This window comes from Salvelinus alpinus, chromosome 28, assembly GCF_045679555.1.
Source record: "Salvelinus alpinus chromosome 28, SLU_Salpinus.1, whole genome shotgun sequence".
In the NCBI taxonomy this organism is placed as follows: domain Eukaryota; kingdom Metazoa; phylum Chordata; class Actinopteri; order Salmoniformes; family Salmonidae; genus Salvelinus; species Salvelinus alpinus.
This window is the reverse complement of record NC_092113.1, coordinates 6,147,555-6,167,039: the sequence shown is the minus strand read 5'-3', so window position 1 is coordinate 6,167,039 and position 19,485 is coordinate 6,147,555. Positions and strand designations below refer to the sequence as shown.

The window sequence follows — 19,485 nt, the reverse complement described above, 5'->3', positions numbered from 1 at the left end:
TTAGAGTTGATCTTGAACATCTTTGACAGGAAGCTGAACTTCCCTCTGCCTTTCTGGACAGCCTCAGCCTGAGGAAGACTGGCATCTCTCCGTTTCTCAACAGCAGACTCAGTGGGGAGGACAGACGTTACCTATGTCATTGATGTTGCCTCCATCTTGAGAGGTTCCTTGCTTTCTTATGGGCTCTATCTCCATTGAGGGATAAGAAAACTGGGAGAAGTTGTCCATCAAGTAGCCTTTGTGAACAGATTCACAGCATTGGCGTAGTGCTATGAGGAGTTGTTAGAGACCAAAAGAGCCTCCACAAGAAGTGCTGCTTGAGCTTTTCTGGCCAGAGACACCAGTTGGAGCCTGTGAGGCTTCCTGATCTACCCCCCAGTAGGTATGAGAACAGGGAGAAACAACCTCTTCACTACCTCCTCAGTAAAGTTATAAATAGGTTCAGAGGAGAAAAGCTTCCCTCATTGTTTTTGCCTCATTAAAAATGTCGATAGGACAGTGTCTGAAACACTTTTCCCAGCTGCCAACGACTCCAAAATAAATAGTTGTTAGTGCTCCATAATTAGGTTCTTAAGTTCATCGACCAGTTGATCATATGACATAGAGCAAACCTACCCCTGGGCAATTACTTCCTCCAGTCTCTTGAAAGCATAATCAATATGAACCTTCCGGCTGGATTGACAGTATCCAGGATGATACTCACAACGTCAGACATGGTGACAAAGTACGGAAACTTTTGCCCTCACTACTGTAAGATGCTCTGGATAAGAGTGTCTGCTAAATGACTAAAATGACAATGTAAATGTTAATAGTTGCACTCTTAACAATTGGACAACTATTGATTGGTACCTCAGTTGGAATAGGGGTCCCTGGGAGTGAAGTTTTAGTCCTAAAGACCTTGATAAGGAGGAAGTGGTCCTGGGTGGCTTGTACTCCAGATCTCCATTGCGTTCTCAGTCAACCATTCTGACGGTTTCCACCATAGTAGCCACAATATTTGTTAAGTCTGGCAAGCTCCCCTGCAGCCTTCATGTCGTCGAACATGGACATGTCCTCCTGCGTGGTCAGTAAGATTCGACGGATACTTTTTGGGGCATTAGCCACGGTAACACTGCTTTTGACAGCTCTCACTAAGCATTTACCGACTGCGACGTCTTTTTTATGTCTTTTTTTGAGACCGGACGTCTTATGTTTTAAGACCGGTCGTCTGATGTATTTCAAATACTCTGAAATTTGGTCCAGACCGGACTTTATTTGGCCAAAACATAGATGTCTATGGCTTCACTTACACAGGCAGCCCAATTCTGATATCATTGCTGCCAGTTTAAAAGCTAACTTAAGTGCATGTGACAGATGGGAGCAATGATAAATATTGTGCTTACTCAGCTGGCTTCTTAAGCTTAGAGACAAAACCCCACAGCATTATCTGTACTCTTGTAAACAGTCTGAGTTACAGACCAAATCTTAATCTCAGACACAACAACACTAGTTTGTGAGTTTGTGCAACACTACACTGAGTCTTTTGAACCCTGGAGAAGCACATAGTCCGTAGGCCTTAGAGTACCAGAGGACAAATTTTATTTGTCACATGCGCCGAATACAAAAGGTGTAGACCTTACCGTGAAATGCTTACTTACAAGCCATTAACCAACAATGCAGTTCAAGAAATAGAGTTAATAAAATATTTACTAAATAAACTAAAGTATATTTTTTTGTTGAGTCAATCAAAAAGTAACACAAGAAATGTACATAACAATAAAGAGGCTATATACGGGGGTACCAGTACCGAGTCAGTGTGCGGGGGTACAGGTTAGTCGAGGTAAATTTATTAAGTGACTATGCATAGATAATAAACAGTGAGTAGCAGCAGTGTAAAAACAAAGGTGGGGGGTCAAAGTAAACAGTCTGGTGGCCATTTGATTAGTTGTTCAGCAGTCTTATGGCTTGGGGGTAGAAGCTGTTAAGGAGCCTTTTTGTCCTAGACTTGGCGCTCCGGTACCGCTTGCCATACGAAAGCAGAGAGAACAGTCTATGACTTTGTAAGGACCGACGCTGGAGTAGAGAAGCAAGTACGGGGAGTCAAACATTTAATCGGAACAAGACATGGAACAAGCCAGGATCAGCGTCAGCACACGGGTATACAAGGACATACGACAATCAATGCTGAAGCGGGGAACTTAGCAGGGTAACAGACAGATATAGGGGAGATAATGACAGAGGTGATTGAGTCCAGGTGACTCTAATAATCGCTGATGCACGTGATGGGAGAAGGCAGGTGTGCGTAATGATGGTGGCAGGAGTGAGTAATGCTGGGAAGCCTGGCACCCTCTAGCACCAGGAGGGAAGCGCGGGAGCAGGTGTGACAGTAATCCCCCTCTAGGGGCGCCACCCGGCGTCCCACCTGGGCGAGGCATGGGCGCTGGACAAGCCGGTTGGATGTGAAATCCCGACAAACCGGCAGAGACGTGAGAGCCTGGCGAGAAAGGCTGAGGCATAGGAGCCTGACGATCCGGCTGAGGTGTGGGAGCCCAATGATCCGGTGGAGGTGTAGCAGCTTGACGAGCCGGCTGGGCGTAAAAACTTGACTATCCGGCTGAGGCCTGACGTGGGATGGGCGCCTGGCGGCCCCCGGACTCGACGTCACCACCAACTGGAACGCCAGCACTCCCTGATGCTTTGTTTGGTGGTTTCAGCATTCTGTAAGAACCAATGCTGAGGTAGAGAAGCAAGTACGGGGACTCAAACATTTAATCGGAACAAGACATGGAACAAGACAGGAACAGTGTCAGCACATGGACATACGACAATCAATGCTGAAGCAGGGAACAGAGCGGGGTAACAGACAGATATAGGGGAGGTAATGACAGAGGTGATTGAGTCCAGGTGAGTCCAATAATCGCTGATCCGCGTGACGGGGGAAGGCAGGAGTGCGTAATACTGGGGAGCCTGGCACCCTCGAGCGCCAGTGGGGAAGTGCGGGAGCAGGCGTGACAGACTTGGGTGTCTGGAGTCTTTGACAATTTTTTGTGCCTTCCTCTGACACCGCCTAGTATATAGGTCCTGGATGTCAGGAAGTTTGGCCCCAGTGATGTACTGGGCCATACGCACTACCCTCTGTAGCCCCTCACGGTCAGATGCCAAGCAGTTGCCATACCAGGCGGTGATGCAACCAGTCAGGATGCTCTCAATAGTGCAGATGTAGAACTTTTTGAGGATCTGGGGACCCATGCCAAATCTTTTCAGTCTCCTGAGGGTGAAAAGGTGTTGTCGTGCCCTCTTCACAACTGTCTTGGTGTTGTTACGTTGGTATAAAGGGATCATGAGACATGTGCAGGAATGCGTATTAGGGATTTTTATTTACCCAAATTACAGCGTGCCATGTAAAGGCACGGGGACGAAGACCAAACAAACACGGATACAAAACACAGGGTTGAGACCCAGACAAAAGAGGGAGGAGTACCTTGAATAAATACACAAGCGCACAATGATACCACATGGGACGAGACCCGTAATCATCTGCGCAATACAAGTGGCACGAAAGCCAAAAGAACAAGGCACAGGTACTCACAAGCACAACGGACATTGGAACAATAAATCGACAGCCCAATGGTGGACCAAAGGGCACATTCATACAATTACAATCAGTGGGAATGGGGACCAGGTATGCATAATGACAGTTCCAGAGGGATCCGTGACAGGTGAGTTTGGACCATGATAGTTTGTTGGTGATGTGGACACCAAGGAACTTGAAACTCTCGACCCGCTCCACTTCAGTCCCGTCAATGTTAATGTGGTTCTGTTCGGTCCTCCTTTTCCTATAGTCCACGATCAGCTCTTTTGGCTTGCTCACATTGAGAGAGAGTTTGTTGTCCTGGCACCACACGGCCAGGTCTCTGACCTCCTCCCTATAGGCTGTCTCATCGTTGTCGGTGATCAGGTCTACCACTTTTGTGTCATCAACAAAATGAATGATGGTGTTGGAATCGTGCTTGGCCATGTAGTCATGAGTGAACAGGGAGTACAGGAGGGGACTAAGCACGCACCCCTAAGGGGCCCCCGTGTTGAGGATCAGTGTGGCAGATGTGTTGTTGCCTACCCTTACCACCTAGGGGCGGCCTGTCAGGAAGTCCAGGATCCAGTTGCAGAGGGAGGTGTTCAGTCCCAGGGTCCTTAGCGTTGTGATGAGATTTGTGGGAACAATGGTGTTGAACGCTGAGCTGTAGTCAATGAACAGCATTCTCACATAGGTATTCCTTTTGTCTGTGGCTCCCGATAGCGGCTAATATTTAACATGATAATTGTAAAATAAAAAGGAGAAATGCCCGGGCATAGGCTATAATTAAACGTTCTAAAGCGCATACATCAACTCTGGAGGTTCAACCCTACTGAAGCCAATATTGAAGTCCATATTTCTCCTTATTTCTCCTTATGAGGGCACACAATTACAATTCTGAATAACGGCACAGGTATTTATAGCCCCTATTTCACAGTGGAAAAGGGGCCGCAATAGATGTCATGTTGAAATTATTTTCAGTAAGCTTCCATATGGCTGGTTTCACGTTCGTTTTCAGAGATTAGAAGGTAAAATCCTCTAAAACAACTAACGGATTTCTCAAATACCTAGCTCTTATCAATAGCTTTAATCCATTTATAAATTACAGTGCATGGAAAATGCTGTCATTTTTATCGGGAAAAATAATGTAGATGCTTTACCATTTGGAACCGGTACTTGGACCTCGACAATGACGCGTAAAGGTGGTGTAATTATGAGGGAATTAAGTCAAGATAAGAAATAGGGCTTATCTGTTGACACCTCTGCCACACCTTCCTTTATTTCTTAGATTTCCACCCCGAACGAATAGCGCGTGAATTCAAGGTCAGAATACGCAAAGAGAGAAAAATGCATAAAAAGGAATCACTTTCCAATTTACGCGCGCTTAAAGGCTGGTTTACAGTCCATCTATCAACATGTCTGTAAACAATTGTTGTAGTGACATCATAAACATTATATTGTCGTTTAAAAAAAGTATAAACACAAAATGACAGCCTCTGCATTACATCAGCAGCCCGGTGCTACAAAGAGCATACCTTCTCTATTTTAACACCAATAAACCAACCCATCCATTTAAAAATGAATTCAGTAAATGTCAACCTAGCAAGCCACGCAACTAAAAGCAAGATTTCTAAACAATGTTTTGGTCCGTTGCTCCAAGCTAGCAAGTTCAAATAATGACCAGAGTATAGCTGACAACATCTTGACTTCAGCTACTTTTGATTCATTATTAATGGGAAATAAACCCACAACAACATAATTTAAATGGAGAGCTTACATAAAATAACGTACTGCCACAGTGTGGCGAAATAAAAGTAATTCATTCTATACAAGAATTGTATAACTCATGTATGTAACAAGAGGATTTGGTCGGCTGCTGTGGAAGTCTGGTAACCACTACAATGGACATTCCCAGAGACTTAAAGTCTCAAACTTTTTTCATGTCTGACAGTTGAGTGACAGTCTACAGACATTCCACCGGAGTATAAATTAAATGTTGTTTTGACCAGCGATACTTGTCTACTTGTCTACAGAGACCTTTATGAAGATCTCTGCTGCCACCTACTGTGCTGTACACTTATTTTTCAACATTTGAGAAACTAAGACTATGAAAGGCACATTATGATATTCTAAAACGTAATATCTATTGAATGCATCATGGTAAAAATGTGTAAATAAAAAAAATGGAAGCAAAGTTACAAGTGATGTCAGAGGTGGGGCTGAGGAGAGTCTTGGGACGACGGGAAGCTGGCGCCTCTATGGGGTACTCTTTTCTCTGTATATATTAATGATGTCGCTCTTGCTGCGGGTGATTCTTTGATCCACCTCTACGCAGATGACACCATTATGTATACATCTGGCCCTTCTTTGGACAACTATAAATACCTAGGTGTCTGCTTAGACTGTAAACTCTCCTTCCAGACTCACATTAAGCATCTCCAATCCAAAGTTAAATCTAGAATCGTCTTCCTATTTCGCAACAAAGCCTCCTTCACTCATGCTGCAAAACATACCCTCGTAAAACTGACTATCCTGCCGATCCGGCGATGTCATTTACAAAATCGCCTCCAACACTCTACTCAGCAAATTGGATGCAGTCTATCACAGTGCCATCCGTTTGTCACCAAAGCCCCACCACTGCTACCCACCACTGCGACCTGTATGTTCTCGTTGGCTGGTCCTCGCTACCTATTCGTCGTCAAACCCACTGGCTCCAGGTCATCTATAAGTCTTTGCTGGGTAAAGCTCCACCTTATCTCAGCTCACTGGTCACCATAGTAACACCCACTCGTAGCACGTGCGCCAGCAGGTATACTTCACTGGTCATCCCCAAAGCCAACACCTCTTTGGCCGCCTTTCCTTCCAGTTCTCTGCTGCCAATGACTGGAACAAATTGCGAAAATCACTGAAGTTGGAGACTTATATCTCCCTCACTAACTTCAAGCATCGGCTATCAGAGCAGCTTAGATCGCTGCAGCTGTACAAGGCCCATCTGTAAATAAGTACCTACCTCACCCCATATTTGTTTTTTGTTTTTTTCTGCTCTTTTGCACACCAGTATTTATACCAGTATTTATACTTGCACATCCTCATCTGCACATCTATCACTCCAGTGTGAATTGCTAAATTGTAATTACTTCGCCACTATGGCCTATTTATTGCCTTACCTCCTTACTTCATTTGCACACACTGTAATCAAATTTTCTATTGTGTTATTGACTGTACTTTGTTTATCCCATGTGTAACTCTATGTTATTGTTTTTGTCGCACTGCTTTGCTTTATCTTGTCCAGGTCGCAGTTGTAAATGAGAACTTGTTCTCAACTGGCCTACCTGGTTAAATAAAGGTGAAATAAAAAGGAATAAATAAAAAATGCTTTGTGTTAATTATTTGCATGTGGAAAGCAATGCCGAGACAAATGGAGGAGGAATGGAGGGAAAAAGAGAGGGAGAAGTGGTCTAAGCGAGTGAGGGATGAAGAGGATGAGCTTGAGTCAGATAAAAATGGTGGGAAAAAGGGAGATGGTTTGTTAAAGAAGAATGGTAGAAAGTGTAAGCAGAGGGAGCTGAAGACAGGAGGAGAAATGGAAGTGAATGAGGGTGAAGTATCGGAGGTGGTAGTTGCGGTAAAGTAATCGGAGACCGAGGTATGCACCAATGATCAGGATGAAGAGTCTGTGACAGTAGGAGTGAAGTTTATGGAGAAAGTGGACTCTTGCCTTTTGGCTGATCCATTTGTGGTTTCACCGTGGGTGAAAAAAGAGTTGGGTCATGTGGAATCGGTGAGGGTAACTAGAAGTGGTCTAGTGATAATTGTTTATGTTTCAGTTGGGCAGAGGAAGAATGCTCTTGAAGTAAAACAAATGAGGGTAAGCAAAGTGTTTCGTTTTCAATAAAAAGGCACCAATGAAAGGAGTGATGACTGGGGTAGCAGTAGATATAAACGTTGACCAGTTGAGGTCAAAGATTTCCGGTGTATGTGATGCTTGTCGTTTGATGCGATGCAGACAGGGTGGCGAGAGTGGGGAAACAGAAGAGTCATTGTCTGTTCTTTTGAGTTTTGAAGTTGAGTCTTTGCCTGACAAAGTGAAGTTAGGATATATAAGTTATCCTGTACGAGTGTATGTGCCGAATACGTTAAGATGTTACAGGTGTCAAGCTTATGAGCATGTGGCAGCAGTGTGTAGGAGGGAGGGTCCAAGGTGTGAGAAATGTGCAGAAGGGCATTAGACAAAGGAATGTGTAGTATTGGGGAAAGTAGTGGAATGTGTTAATTGTAGTTGTGCCCATGGAGCTGAGGATCAGAAATGTCCCATGTGAGAGAGGCAGGTTGAGGTTTCCAGGGTTAGAGTAGAGCAGAAGTTGTCATATGCTGAGGCAGTGAAGAAAATAGATGAAGATGGGTTAAGGGGGAGGGGTGGTGAGAGTAGTAGAGATATACCAGTACAGAGGGATAGGCCAAAAAGTAAAATACGTTTAATTAAGATTGGGTTTTTAGCATTTATAGCAATGGTTATTAATTGTACTGCAGGGATGGATCGGAAGTCTCAGAAAATTGAGGTTGTGGTGGCAGCTTCAGAGAGGTATTTGGGTGCGCAACACTTTACAGCAGAAGAGTTACAGGATGTGTTAAGTGGTGATGTCCCATCCATTCAGGGTGATGGCATGAGGCAGGAATACATACATTTAATTAGTGGAGTAGGGGGGTGTTCATTTTATTTTATATAATTTTGAAATTAGTGCGTATAGTGTTAGATGGTAGGGTATTTATTTAGTACATTTTTCTATTTCAAGTAAAGTAAAAGGGAGTTGTACTCCAGTCTAATAGGTGGCGGTAATGCAACAAATTGGATGCCAACCGCCGTTAAACCTCATAGAAGAAGAACAAGAAGAATAGAAAGGTGATGTCACATCGACTTTCCCGCTATACTTCCGGTATTGATTGAACATTTGCCGTTGTCGCAGAGTAGTGCTTTCTGTTGGACTCTTGCACGTTACATTTTTTCATAATATCTTGATTGATAATATGGCTTTTGACCTGTCCTCTGCCAGTGCGTCTGAAAATGCTGAGGCCTCAGAACTTCAGAGGATGATAGCAGTCGAGCAACAGAAAGCTCAGTTTGAAGCACAGGTAGCTAATGTAACTACTAAGCAAGCTAGCTATCTTAAAGTGATAGCAAAGACACTACAGTATGAAGATAGGCTAAAACTGCTTTTCCAATAAATCCCCGATCACAGTTGTAGGCGACGTTGGCTAGCTAAACTGATGCGTAGGAATACGAAATTGTGGCGAAAAAGGGGTAAAAAATATATATTTAATAATAATACGTACGTAATTGGGTGTAACTGTCGTCTCGCGTCGAACTGCGCATGTGCAGGCCGTGAAATCAAAGACATTCCTTCGATATAAAGTCGTTTTAAACGAAAATGAAAACATGTCAGGTTGGAGTAGTAACAAGTTCAACTACTAAAGACATTTGCTCGAATCTAGGTTGCATCTTTAGATTTCGAGAAAAATAAAAACTATGGAAGATTATTTATTTTTTACTTTTCTCATTGATTTCTCAAACCCTGATCTGGTCAGTTTTGTCTATCGCAAGAGTTCCCGGAAGTCTCGCGATGTTGCGTCTCTGGGTTTAAAAACTGGGGATAGTTAGCTAGTTCACTCCCAAATACATTTCCCTATTGTTTTCTGGACTTAAAAGTGGTTGAAAGTCAGATCATTCAGTTATGTCTCAATATCAAATGAAGGAAAAGACGATTCTTCTATCCAGTCTATTCCCATTTGTGAAACTTAAATGTTTAAATGTAGTTTTCTCAAGGTTATATGGTATTCCTTTACCTTTAGACAGTATAATCAAAGATAGCTATTTGCAGGTGAACTATTGCGTAATCCCTTTAAATACATTAGACTTATTTTGTGTTGTGTTTATGACGGTTTCTTGTAGGTGCACACCTTCACCGACGTGTGCTGGGACAAATGCATGGATAAGCCGAGCAGCAAGCTGGACTCCCGGACGGAGACGTGCCTGGCTAGCTGTGTGGAGCGCTTCATTGACACCACCCTCACCATCACAAACCGCTTTACTCATATGGTGCAGAAAGGGGGCATGCATTGACTCAACTCAACAGGGAGAAAATGAAGAAAAGGGGTATGCATTGATTCATTCAGTCACTGAGCCAGACTTTCATCGGAGTAGGCTTGTCAGATTCAACTCGACACTTCAGGGACAAGATCAAAGGACCTGTGCAACGATTATCTTCTTGTCCAATGACTATGCTGATCTATTTTTATTTTATTACGTTTATTTGGCAGGGACAATGCACAACAAAAACATAAGTCTCATAGCACTGAGAAATGATGTCGCACCAGATTTAGCTAATAGCTACTTTCCATCTGTAGTCCCCAGGCAGGTGAACATGGAAACATTATACACAAAACAGACATAAATACATCAGACATGTAAAAAAAAAAAAAAAAAAACAGATGAGGACATAGATACATTTTTAACATGTATTTAACACATTGCACATAAACATGTTGCTGTTGGATAAAAATTGTTATCTGTAATGATGCAGGCCTTTTGACTGTGCATCATGTTACGGAGTTTCGAATGTGGGATCTTTAATGGTATTCATTGCTCTGCTTTGAACATGTCAATAAAAGGAATAGCCTGATGAGCAAATAGCCAGATGGGAAAATTCTTTATTTTAAGGCACTCCTCTCTGTGAACTTATAGGGTGACCTCGTTTTACATTGCCCAGTCCCCTGGCTGTTGCCTGGGTGAGTGGAGTAAGCACTTGACTTCCGAAGCAGAGCCCTTCTGTCTCTCTCTGTATGTGTAGGCCATCTATCTGATGCTGTCTGTTCAAAAATAGTATGACATTGTGGCCGCCTGTAGCGTTGAAGGCTAGAAAAGCCAGCGAGCGTTTGGCCTCCCTTGATTCAAAAAAATTATAATAATAAAATAATAGCCAATCAGTGTTGAGCAAAACTGAGTGAACTCAACTGTGAATGGTCCTGGTGCACCAATTTTTTTTTTTAAAGGGAAGCCAGATTGGATTGGCTTCACTCCAAACACATCACATCGACATCAAATATGTCATTGACTAAAACAACTTGAATTGTTGCATATCGTTGTGTTGTTTTCCGGTGGTTCACTAGCTAAAATTAGCCCTTTCCTAAATTAGACATGATTGGCGATAGGGATTCGTGGTTTTACTTAATTCTCCGTACTGGCCAGTGACTATAACGGCGATTCTGATCCCACCATAAATTCATACATTGTACCCCCGGCCTGAGTGGATGGAAGTTCAATATTTAGCCAAATGTAGAAGGCTAATGTTAACTAGCTAACGTTGCCCATGAAAGGAAGTTAGGCTATCGAGCAAACATTTTAGCCAGGTAGTGTAGGACAACAAAAACAGTGTGTACTGTATGACAGAATCATAGACTGTTTTGTCAACATGAACGAAAGGATAGTGGTATTGACGTTTCTCTACAAGTAGGGTGAGTCAACATGTTTTTTCTACTTGCATGAATGCACACACACAGACACACATCAGAACCATGGAAAGCCACATATTTAGCTTAAGTTGATTGGCCTAAATTGTTTTCGTTATCTTTTAGTTGTCACTGTATTAGACTAAGCAGAGGTGATTTGATGATGATGAAATGGTGCTGGAATAGTGGAAGCAGCTCCTGTTTTCTTTGCTACTTGCAGTAACTCTCTATGGTTCTAAATCAATAGTTGTTTAGTTGTCCGAAAATGTCGGAAACATTAACTTGCTTGACCATGCTGTAGGTCATGTAACGCCTACGCAGTTTGGAGTCCACGGGGGTGCAAAACGAGTGCGCCCATGAGATGAGAAAGAAAACTAGGGAATGGTCAACATGTACTTCTTCACCCTACAATCTAAAGGGTGATGACAGGTTTGAATGAAATAAAAACTGAGGAAGAACATGGTTGAGTAGGCCCTTTATTCATGGGGATTTAAAAGGACAGAAGGCGGCAGTTGTGGCTGTGCATGTATTCTGGAATACATTTGACTAGCTTATGATCATTGCCGAAACAATTGCATTTTTCTATTCAAGAAATGTTAGGCCTACATGAAAAACGATACTTTCAGCGGTGGTATCATCTTTTTTTTCCTTTTAAGTTTTTGTTGTTGGAACGATTTCTTGAAGAATAAATAGGCTTATAGGCTGGCTAAATGCATGACAAGCCGAGGGGTGTGTGTCACTTTAAGAACTTGAATGGAAAAGTAAAGAAGGGTTTGTATAACAGGACATACTAGAGAATCAAAAGTGAAAGTATAGTGATCCTATGCGGTGCAATAGCCTCAACTTTATATTTGGCTGTACTTCCAACAGGTTCGTATAGCGTTTAGAATGTATTTGGCATTGTCAATTGGGTATTTTATTAGGATATGATTACGTGATATATTTGGCCCCCCATAACGCTATCTTTTGCCTTGGATTAAATAAATATAACTTCCACAGATACCGACTATGGAACTAGAAGAGATCACTTTTTCTGGCTGGACTGCGATTGAGGAGAAGAAGCTCCATGCAGGCGAGAAGCCCAAAGACGAGAAAGTTTACACCATGTTCCATGGCACGTATCTCAAGTATGTCCAGCGTATTATCACCAGTGGGTTCCAACGCTCCAGCGATGGGATGTTGGGGCCAGGGGTCTACGTGAGCCGTAATATCGACAAAGCAAAGTGTTACCCGCTGAAGGTTGACAAAAAGGAATCGGTAGTGTTGAAGTTAAAGGTGCGGGTTGGCAAGGTGAAGAAGATAAGCGATGATAACGATCCGCTTCAGAAGTTATGGCACGAGGAAGGTTACGACAGTTGCTGGGTGCCACCAAACTGTGGCCTTACCGCTATTAAATCTGGCCGTGAAGAGGATTGCGTCTGGGATCCCGCCCGGATTGTGGTGGTGGATGTGGCCTGCTGTCAGGACGATAAAACGCGCTGGGACCTCCGAAAGCAAATACGCGCCATGAATAACCATGGCGCAAAGGATGGGTGCAGCCAGTGCCACCAGAATACCTCAAACACTGGGTCTCACCCTGTCCAAAGCTGCTGGGAATGCACCAAACAGATTTGCCCCTTTCAGAAGAAGCATGTGTGCAACAAGTAACAAGGCTACTTGCACAAACAACTAGTCCTACTTTGCGTGGCCTGTCTCGCTTTTGACCCATCACCCAATGTGACCTTGCATACCATATCAAATTAAGCTGGTTGTCGATGTCATGTTTTAATGTATTTTGTGTAATCATTGCAACCTAATTGTATTGGAATCGAATTTGTTAACTGACTTGCCTGGTTAAATAAAGGTTCAATTGTATTTGAGATCCAATTGATTAGACAAATTAATTAATATATAGGGCCGACATGGGAAAACAACTTTACATTATGTCAAATTAAGAATTTACATTGGACGTTTTTGTCGTAGCCTATTCTTTTGCATGTAATATACGGTATAGCCTATGCTTTCATTTTGTTTTGACCAAACAGAAGCCAGCCTAGGCTACTTGGTTTCCTAATAGGCTGCACTAATATCAAACGAGGAAAATTTGAAATATTTGACGGATACAGCTGTTTCTCGTGCCGCGTTCACGTGCTAGTCAGAACTAGGAAACACATTTCCGACTCGTTGAACGGGGCACTTGTATAACTAACCAGTTAGCGAGTCTGACATTTCAGAGTTTCCTGGTTCCGATAAGCACGTGAACGCGGTATCAGTCAAAAGGACAAGCGTGTGTTCAGACAGTCTTGTCAAGCTTCTCCGCCTGATGACCAATGGACAGGACATCCACTTCATGGGTCATCACGACGAAGTGCCGGGAGATATGCGCGTTAGCCTGCTTGTCGGAACTAGGAAACTCAGAAATGTCCGATTAGTTAGCTAACTGATTGAACGCGGCACGTTTATGACTACAACCAGTTAGTAAGATGGACATTTCAAATTTCCCCAGTTATGACTGGCACGTGAACGCGGCATTAGCCAGGTGCAGAGTCATACAGTGTGTGTGTGTGTATATATCTCTGGTTAGGTGCACCTTCACCTCAGTAGATGGCGGTACTTACTTGTAAACGTCATGGACACCTGTTTCAGAGATTAGAGCAAGATGGCTCCATGAGAACCAGGAAGTAAATAAATGTCATTGAAGAGATTGAAGCAGAGACTCAACAGAGCCTCGAGAAGAAGATAAATTATGACAATTTAAAAACGTTTGCGGTAAGTTCATATGTCCCATTTTGTTTTACAGTGGAACTATATGTAAAAATGCAAAGCGTCATGAAAAAAACGCTATAGTTTGTCTCTGATATAAACTATAAACAACCCAAATACTGTTGATTAGATTAATTTGTGTTTGTCTGATTTTAAAATATGATATTTGCTTGAGGTTAGCATTGCAGCTGTGATTTAAACCTAGTTTGCCCTCGGTAGATCTGTCCTTCAGCGACACGAAATTTGCCCTGACCACCATAGACAAGGGTAATCCCTTGCCGATCAGCGGAGCTGTCCTTTCAGCACAACACACACTATCCGGCCAGTTCGCATTACTCGGGGGGGATTTCGTTTTTGAGATATCTGTAAATGGGGAATAACAGAGCAAAACCATGTTTTTCCTTATCGAATGTCTCCCATTTTATGAAATGGATGGTTGTGTACAACTATTTTACAGCAAAAGTTGTTAATAGGCAGAAATATCAACTTTGAATATATTTGATGTATGTGAGCTATACTTTTTGGAAGCTGATTAATTGACCACTCTCCAAGTCAAATTGGTTCTCATTCAGTGCTGTCCTGCCTGACAGACATATTTATCGAGGCAAGTCAGTTAACAAATTCTTATTTACAATGACGGCCTACCGGGGAACAGTGGGTTAACTGCCTTGTTCAGGGGCAGAAGGACAGATTTTTATCTTGTCAGCTCAGGGATTCGAGCCAGCAACCTTTCGGTTACTGGCCCAACGCTCTAACCACTATGCTACCTGCCGCCCCCGGTAGTTACATAGTCACACATGGATGCCAGTGGAAGCCAGGCTTCCCCAAATATGTGACCAATAAATACATCAAAATTATACAATTTCTCTTTCATGTCTCTCTGTGTTTGAATAATTGTCCGTCAATTCGCAAGTGGCTGAATCTCACCGGAGAAATCATCCGACCGAAGTAAACAGCGCCCCTATGTCTCAGTATGTGTGGCCCATGTTTCTGAGGCTGTCTGGACCAAAAGAGTATAACATGTTGCCCATAGCGTTTGATTGATTGATGCCAGCAAGTTTATGGCCTCAGTGTTGAGCTGAGCTCAACTGTGGGTTGCCTAGGTGCAGCAAAACACCCCACAAGGGAAGTTTGGATTTGACTTCAGACCTTTGCAAAACGTAATTTTTTGAAAAACGTGTCTGTTTCTGGTCTGCTTGTGTTGATGTCCTGCAGTAGCTAGTTTGCTAAATCGGCCCTTTCTTAAGCCATGGATGGAGATGGGGATTTTGACTTAATTCTATGTACATGCCAATGATTGACTTCGATTCTGATCTAACCATGAATTGATATGTTGTGCCACTGGCCTGAGACAATTGAAGTTCAATAGGTAGCCTCGACACAGAACTCTTTGGCCTAGATGTAGGCTCACATTAACTAGCAAATTTTGCTAGGGAGTCAGGCTAGCAAGCATTTTAGCTAGGTAGCCTATTACACAAAGGTAAAATTGGTTTTATATTCACACATTAGGACGTTCAATAGACATTCAACAGACATTCGCCAAACGCCATTTAAAATTGTAAAAATCCACAACTAATTAATTGATTGTCACAGAAACATAAAAATAGATATGGTTTATTCTATCAATGTCTAGCATACTTTTACAACCTTTGTTTTTAGTAGAAATTACAGTTTTGACTTGATATAAATACATAAAATATATAAGATGTCATTTAAAGCGGTGTAAATCAAGAACTAATTCACCCTTTGTCACAGAATCATCAAACTAGATATGATTTATTCTATAAATGTCTAGCATACTTTTACAACCTTTGTTTTGAGTAAAAATTCCAGTTTTTGACTTGATAGAAACACATAACATCTCAAATATTGCATTTAAAGATGAAGAAATCAATAACAAATTCTGTAATTGGCTCAGATTTTTGGGGAAATATGCATTTATTTACAATAACTTTAAAGACATTTTAATTTCAAGTCTTATATGAAGTTAGACAATGTTTACAATCTTAAATTGTATGCCAAATCAATGTTTTCATTTTTAGTGCAAAAGTTCCACATCTTAAAGTAGTTACAAGGCACAACACTCATTTATTTATACGTCTCTAATTTAACAGCAAAGAGGCCCCTTCCAATCATTTTCTATTTTCTTTGTCATCCCCAGACAAGCTGAATGGTACTATCTCTGGCACACAGAGCATTCTATCTGCAGTATTAAAAACATATAACAGGGTTATGTTTATTTACATGTAAATTACAGTTCTGGAATACCCAAATTATGTTACAGGCTTTTGCAATTAGGGAAATGTTCAAATTGAATTGGATTTTTGTTCAATTGCTGAATTGATTTTAAATGACGTGCATTTGACCACAACCCTGACAGAAGCACACATAACTGTGGTGTTAATGATCGTTGAGTATTCAAGCAATATAAATCATGTAGTAATAAAGGAATACATTTGCAAAAAACGTATGTGTTGATAAAAAAGGTTTCACACATCAATGTTGTAATATCAAACATTACATTACATACATTGCCAGCAGCATACCACCCTGCATACCACTGTTGGCTTGCTTCTGAAGCTAAGCAGGGTCGGTCCTGGTCAGTCCCTGGATGGGAGACCAGTTGCTGCTGGAAGTGGTGTTGGAGGGCCAGTAGGAGGCACTCTTTCCTCTGGTCTAAAAAATATCCCAATGCCCCAGGGCAGTGATTGGGGACACTGCCCTGTGTAGGGTGTCGTCTTTCGGATGGGACGTTAAACGGGTGTCCTGACTCTTTGAGGTCATTAAAGATCCCATGGCACTTATCGTAAGAGTAGGGGTGTTAACCCCGGTGTCCGGGCTAAATTCCCAATCTGGCCCTCAAACCATCATGGTCACCTAATAATCCCCAGTTTATAATTGGCTCATTCATCCCCCTCCTCTCCCCTGTAACTATTCCCCAGGTTGTTGCTGCAAATGAGAACGTGTTCTCAGTCAACTTACCTGGTAAAATAACGGTAAAATATAAAATAAATTAATAGCAGTCTTTGAAATCCAAATCGGTTTGATCGTCACTTGTGCCAGATACATGTGTACCTATTACAGTGAATTCCTGTCATAGTATGTATCTAGTATCTCTCATAGTAGAATAATAACACGGAGTCATGATCAATAATACAAGGATAACCCTGATTTTTTTTTTAAGTTTCAAGACAAAGTTTCATACTTCTAAATGTCTTGAAGGATGAAACTACATGAGTTTTCATAGCCTACTGTTATATTACACAAAGACAAACCCAGTTGGTCAGATGATCATCATTTTTCTCTGGATGATGCAAAGCACACATTGAGCAGTCTTGCTTCGCATTAAAGACTGGAACCCATAGTTCTAACAGATTCGTTAGAACTTTGACCACACACCCTCTAGACGGACTACGTGCCCTCTATCAAATCAAAACTGGATTTTTCCCTCTAAACAAAGGTTATAAAAGTATGCTAGACATTTATAGAATAAACCATATCTAGTTTTATGTTTCTGTGACAATGAATTAGTTATTGATTTTGACAATTTTAAATGGCTTTTGGCGAATGTCTGTCGAATGTCCGAATGTGTGAATATAAAACCAACTTTACCTCGGTGCCTATTACATCAAAAACTGAAAGTGTACTGCATGACAGTCATAGAACGTTTTGCCAACATGAAAGGATGGCATTGGCGTTCAACTAGTCTACAAATGGGTTGAGTCATCATTTTTTGTTTTGCTTTAGCGCGCACACAGAAATCAGTACCATGGACAGCCACAGGATATTTAGCAACATTGATTGGACTAAATCGTTTTTGTTATCTTTACGTTTGTTTTCAGTATATTAAACTAAGCATATATAGCCTTGTTGATTTGATGATGTTTAAGTTGAAATGGTGCTGGAATAGCGGAGGCAGTGCTCCTGTTGTCTTTGTGCTGACTTGCGGTAACTCCGTGGTTCTAAATCAGTAGTTTAGTAAACTGTCCAAAACAAACTTGCTCGACCATGCTGCAGGTGATACAACTGTTTGTATGCAATATATGCTTTGTGGACTTCACTGGACAGATGTTGCTCTCCGATTCTGTGATGAAACAAACGTATGTGTAGTTGAATTTATACCGCCACTGTGACTGTCTTTTTGTTGTAAAGGATTTATTGTATATCACGGTGGCATATGAACGAATGGGTTTTTTAAACTGGGTGGATATAGCCCTGAATGCTGATTGGCTGACAGCCGTGGTATATCAGACCTTATACCACGGGTATGACAAAACATTTATTTTTACTGCTCTAATTACTTTGGTAAACAGTTTAAAATAGCAATAAGGTACGCATACTCAAGAACACCTCTTAGCCATAGTATATTGGCCATATATCACACCACCTCGGGCCTTATTGCTTAAATAGACCATAGCGGTGCGTGGATAAAACCACTGAGGAAGCCAAACCAAATTACAACCTATGTTGTGATAATTGCATTGTTTGCTCTGTAACCCGATCGTTCATATGCCACCGTGATATACTATAAGTAATTGACAACAAAAAGACAAGTCACACACTGGCGGAGTACATTGAACTACAAGCTCATACAGTAACTCATGCTTTTGTGGTGTTTCAGTTACTGTATGTTTTTATAGCCTAATTGTTACTGAGTTAGATAGCTAGCTAGCTCAGTCTGGATGCAGACAGTTATATTGAAATGAAAGGGTTGTCTCAATTGTTCATCCAAGTTTAGGCTATCCATTTTGACTCCACATGAACTGTGTTAATGTTATGTCTTTGTCTCCCACTGATACTAGAGTGGCCCTCCCACCACCAGTGTACTGAATGCAAGTAGCTACATATTGAAATGAAAGTAGTGTCTCAAATGTTGATTCCCGTTTATCCATTTTGTCTGTCCCCTAAAACCTTATGTCTTTGTCTCCCAGATACTAAAGACAACATGATCCTGAGAGTGTTTTTCCCACCACCAGTGTAACGAGTTGGAAAGAAGACTTCCCGTCCGAGCATTGATGAAGCCCGAAAGTCATAATGAAGCGTAAGTATACATGTGGAATATGGAATACTATTTCATATGGAATACTGTAAACCAGGTGCGGGGAGTAACTAATTACAAATACTCGCATTACTGTAATTGAGTAGCTTTTCAAAGTACTTTTATAAAAAGTTTCAAAGTCAGTCATTTTACTTCTACTTGATTAAAATGTCATTGAAGTAACAATACTTAGGCGTAGGCTATTTTACTACTCTTCCTACTTCTGCTGTAAACCATGCACAAAATGGCTGGACTCAATGCAGATTGATGTCCTGCACACAGCAATAGACTGTATAAGGGTATAGCATCTTCTGAGCCAAAGGAAAGGCCACAATTTGTGTGTGCGTGCGTGCGTGGCGGGCTTGTGCAAGAGTGTGATGAGTGTCTTCCTTACTGTTCAACATCTTCTAGTCATATTCTTTAATCCCCTGGCTGGAACCAATATGGCTAAATACCTCCGCCAGGTGAAAAAACAAGAGACCCTTAACCTTCTTTCTGACTCTCGGGACAATCATCTCTACTCCCTGGCATTCACCATAATTAATGGGCAGGGTCTGGAGCAGAATACATGTTTCTATTTGGTTTGACATCAATTCCTATTGGAAATTGATACCTGGTAGGGGTTGGGGGGAGTAGAGAGGGTAAAGTG

At 41.8% G+C, this 19,485-nt stretch overlaps 3 protein-coding genes across 6 annotated transcripts in view; all 3 read left to right on the top strand.

Moving 5' to 3' along the window:
* Positions 1–8,455: 8,455 nt before the first annotated feature.
* Positions 8,456–10,240, top strand: timm8b (translocase of inner mitochondrial membrane 8 homolog B (yeast)). The gene is made up of 2 exons (XM_071371321.1): positions 8,456–8,683; positions 9,501–10,240. Exons 1-2 carry the CDS (start codon positions 8,579–8,581, stop codon positions 9,669–9,671), a joined length of 276 nt encoding a protein of 91 aa, XP_071227422.1. The 5' UTR covers positions 8,456–8,578; the 3' UTR covers positions 9,672–10,240.
* gig2o (grass carp reovirus (GCRV)-induced gene 2o) lies at positions 9,567–12,915 on the top strand. Of its 2 annotated transcripts, none has more exons than XM_071371319.1 (2): positions 9,567–9,704; positions 12,056–12,915. In XM_071371319.1, the coding sequence occupies exon 2, from the start codon at positions 12,065–12,067 to the stop codon at positions 12,701–12,703; it is 639 nt and encodes a 212-aa protein (XP_071227420.1). In that variant the 5' UTR covers positions 9,567–9,704; positions 12,056–12,064; the 3' UTR covers positions 12,704–12,915. The 2 variants fall into 2 exon arrangements, with proteins under 2 accessions (XP_071227420.1, XP_071227419.1); XM_071371318.1 differs by lacking the exon at positions 9,567–9,704 and adding an exon at positions 10,528–11,926.
* Positions 12,916–13,066: 151 nt separating this feature from the next.
* The window catches only part of snx19a (sorting nexin 19a), a 36,829-nt gene continuing 30,410 nt past the window's right edge, over positions 13,067–19,485 (top strand). For all 3 annotated transcript variants that reach the window (XM_071371316.1, XM_071371315.1, XM_071371317.1), the window contains exons 1-2: positions 13,067–13,804; positions 18,730–18,839. The gene's annotated coding sequence lies outside the window, so the exon portion shown is untranslated. The remainder of the gene's footprint in view (positions 13,805–18,729; positions 18,840–19,485) is intronic.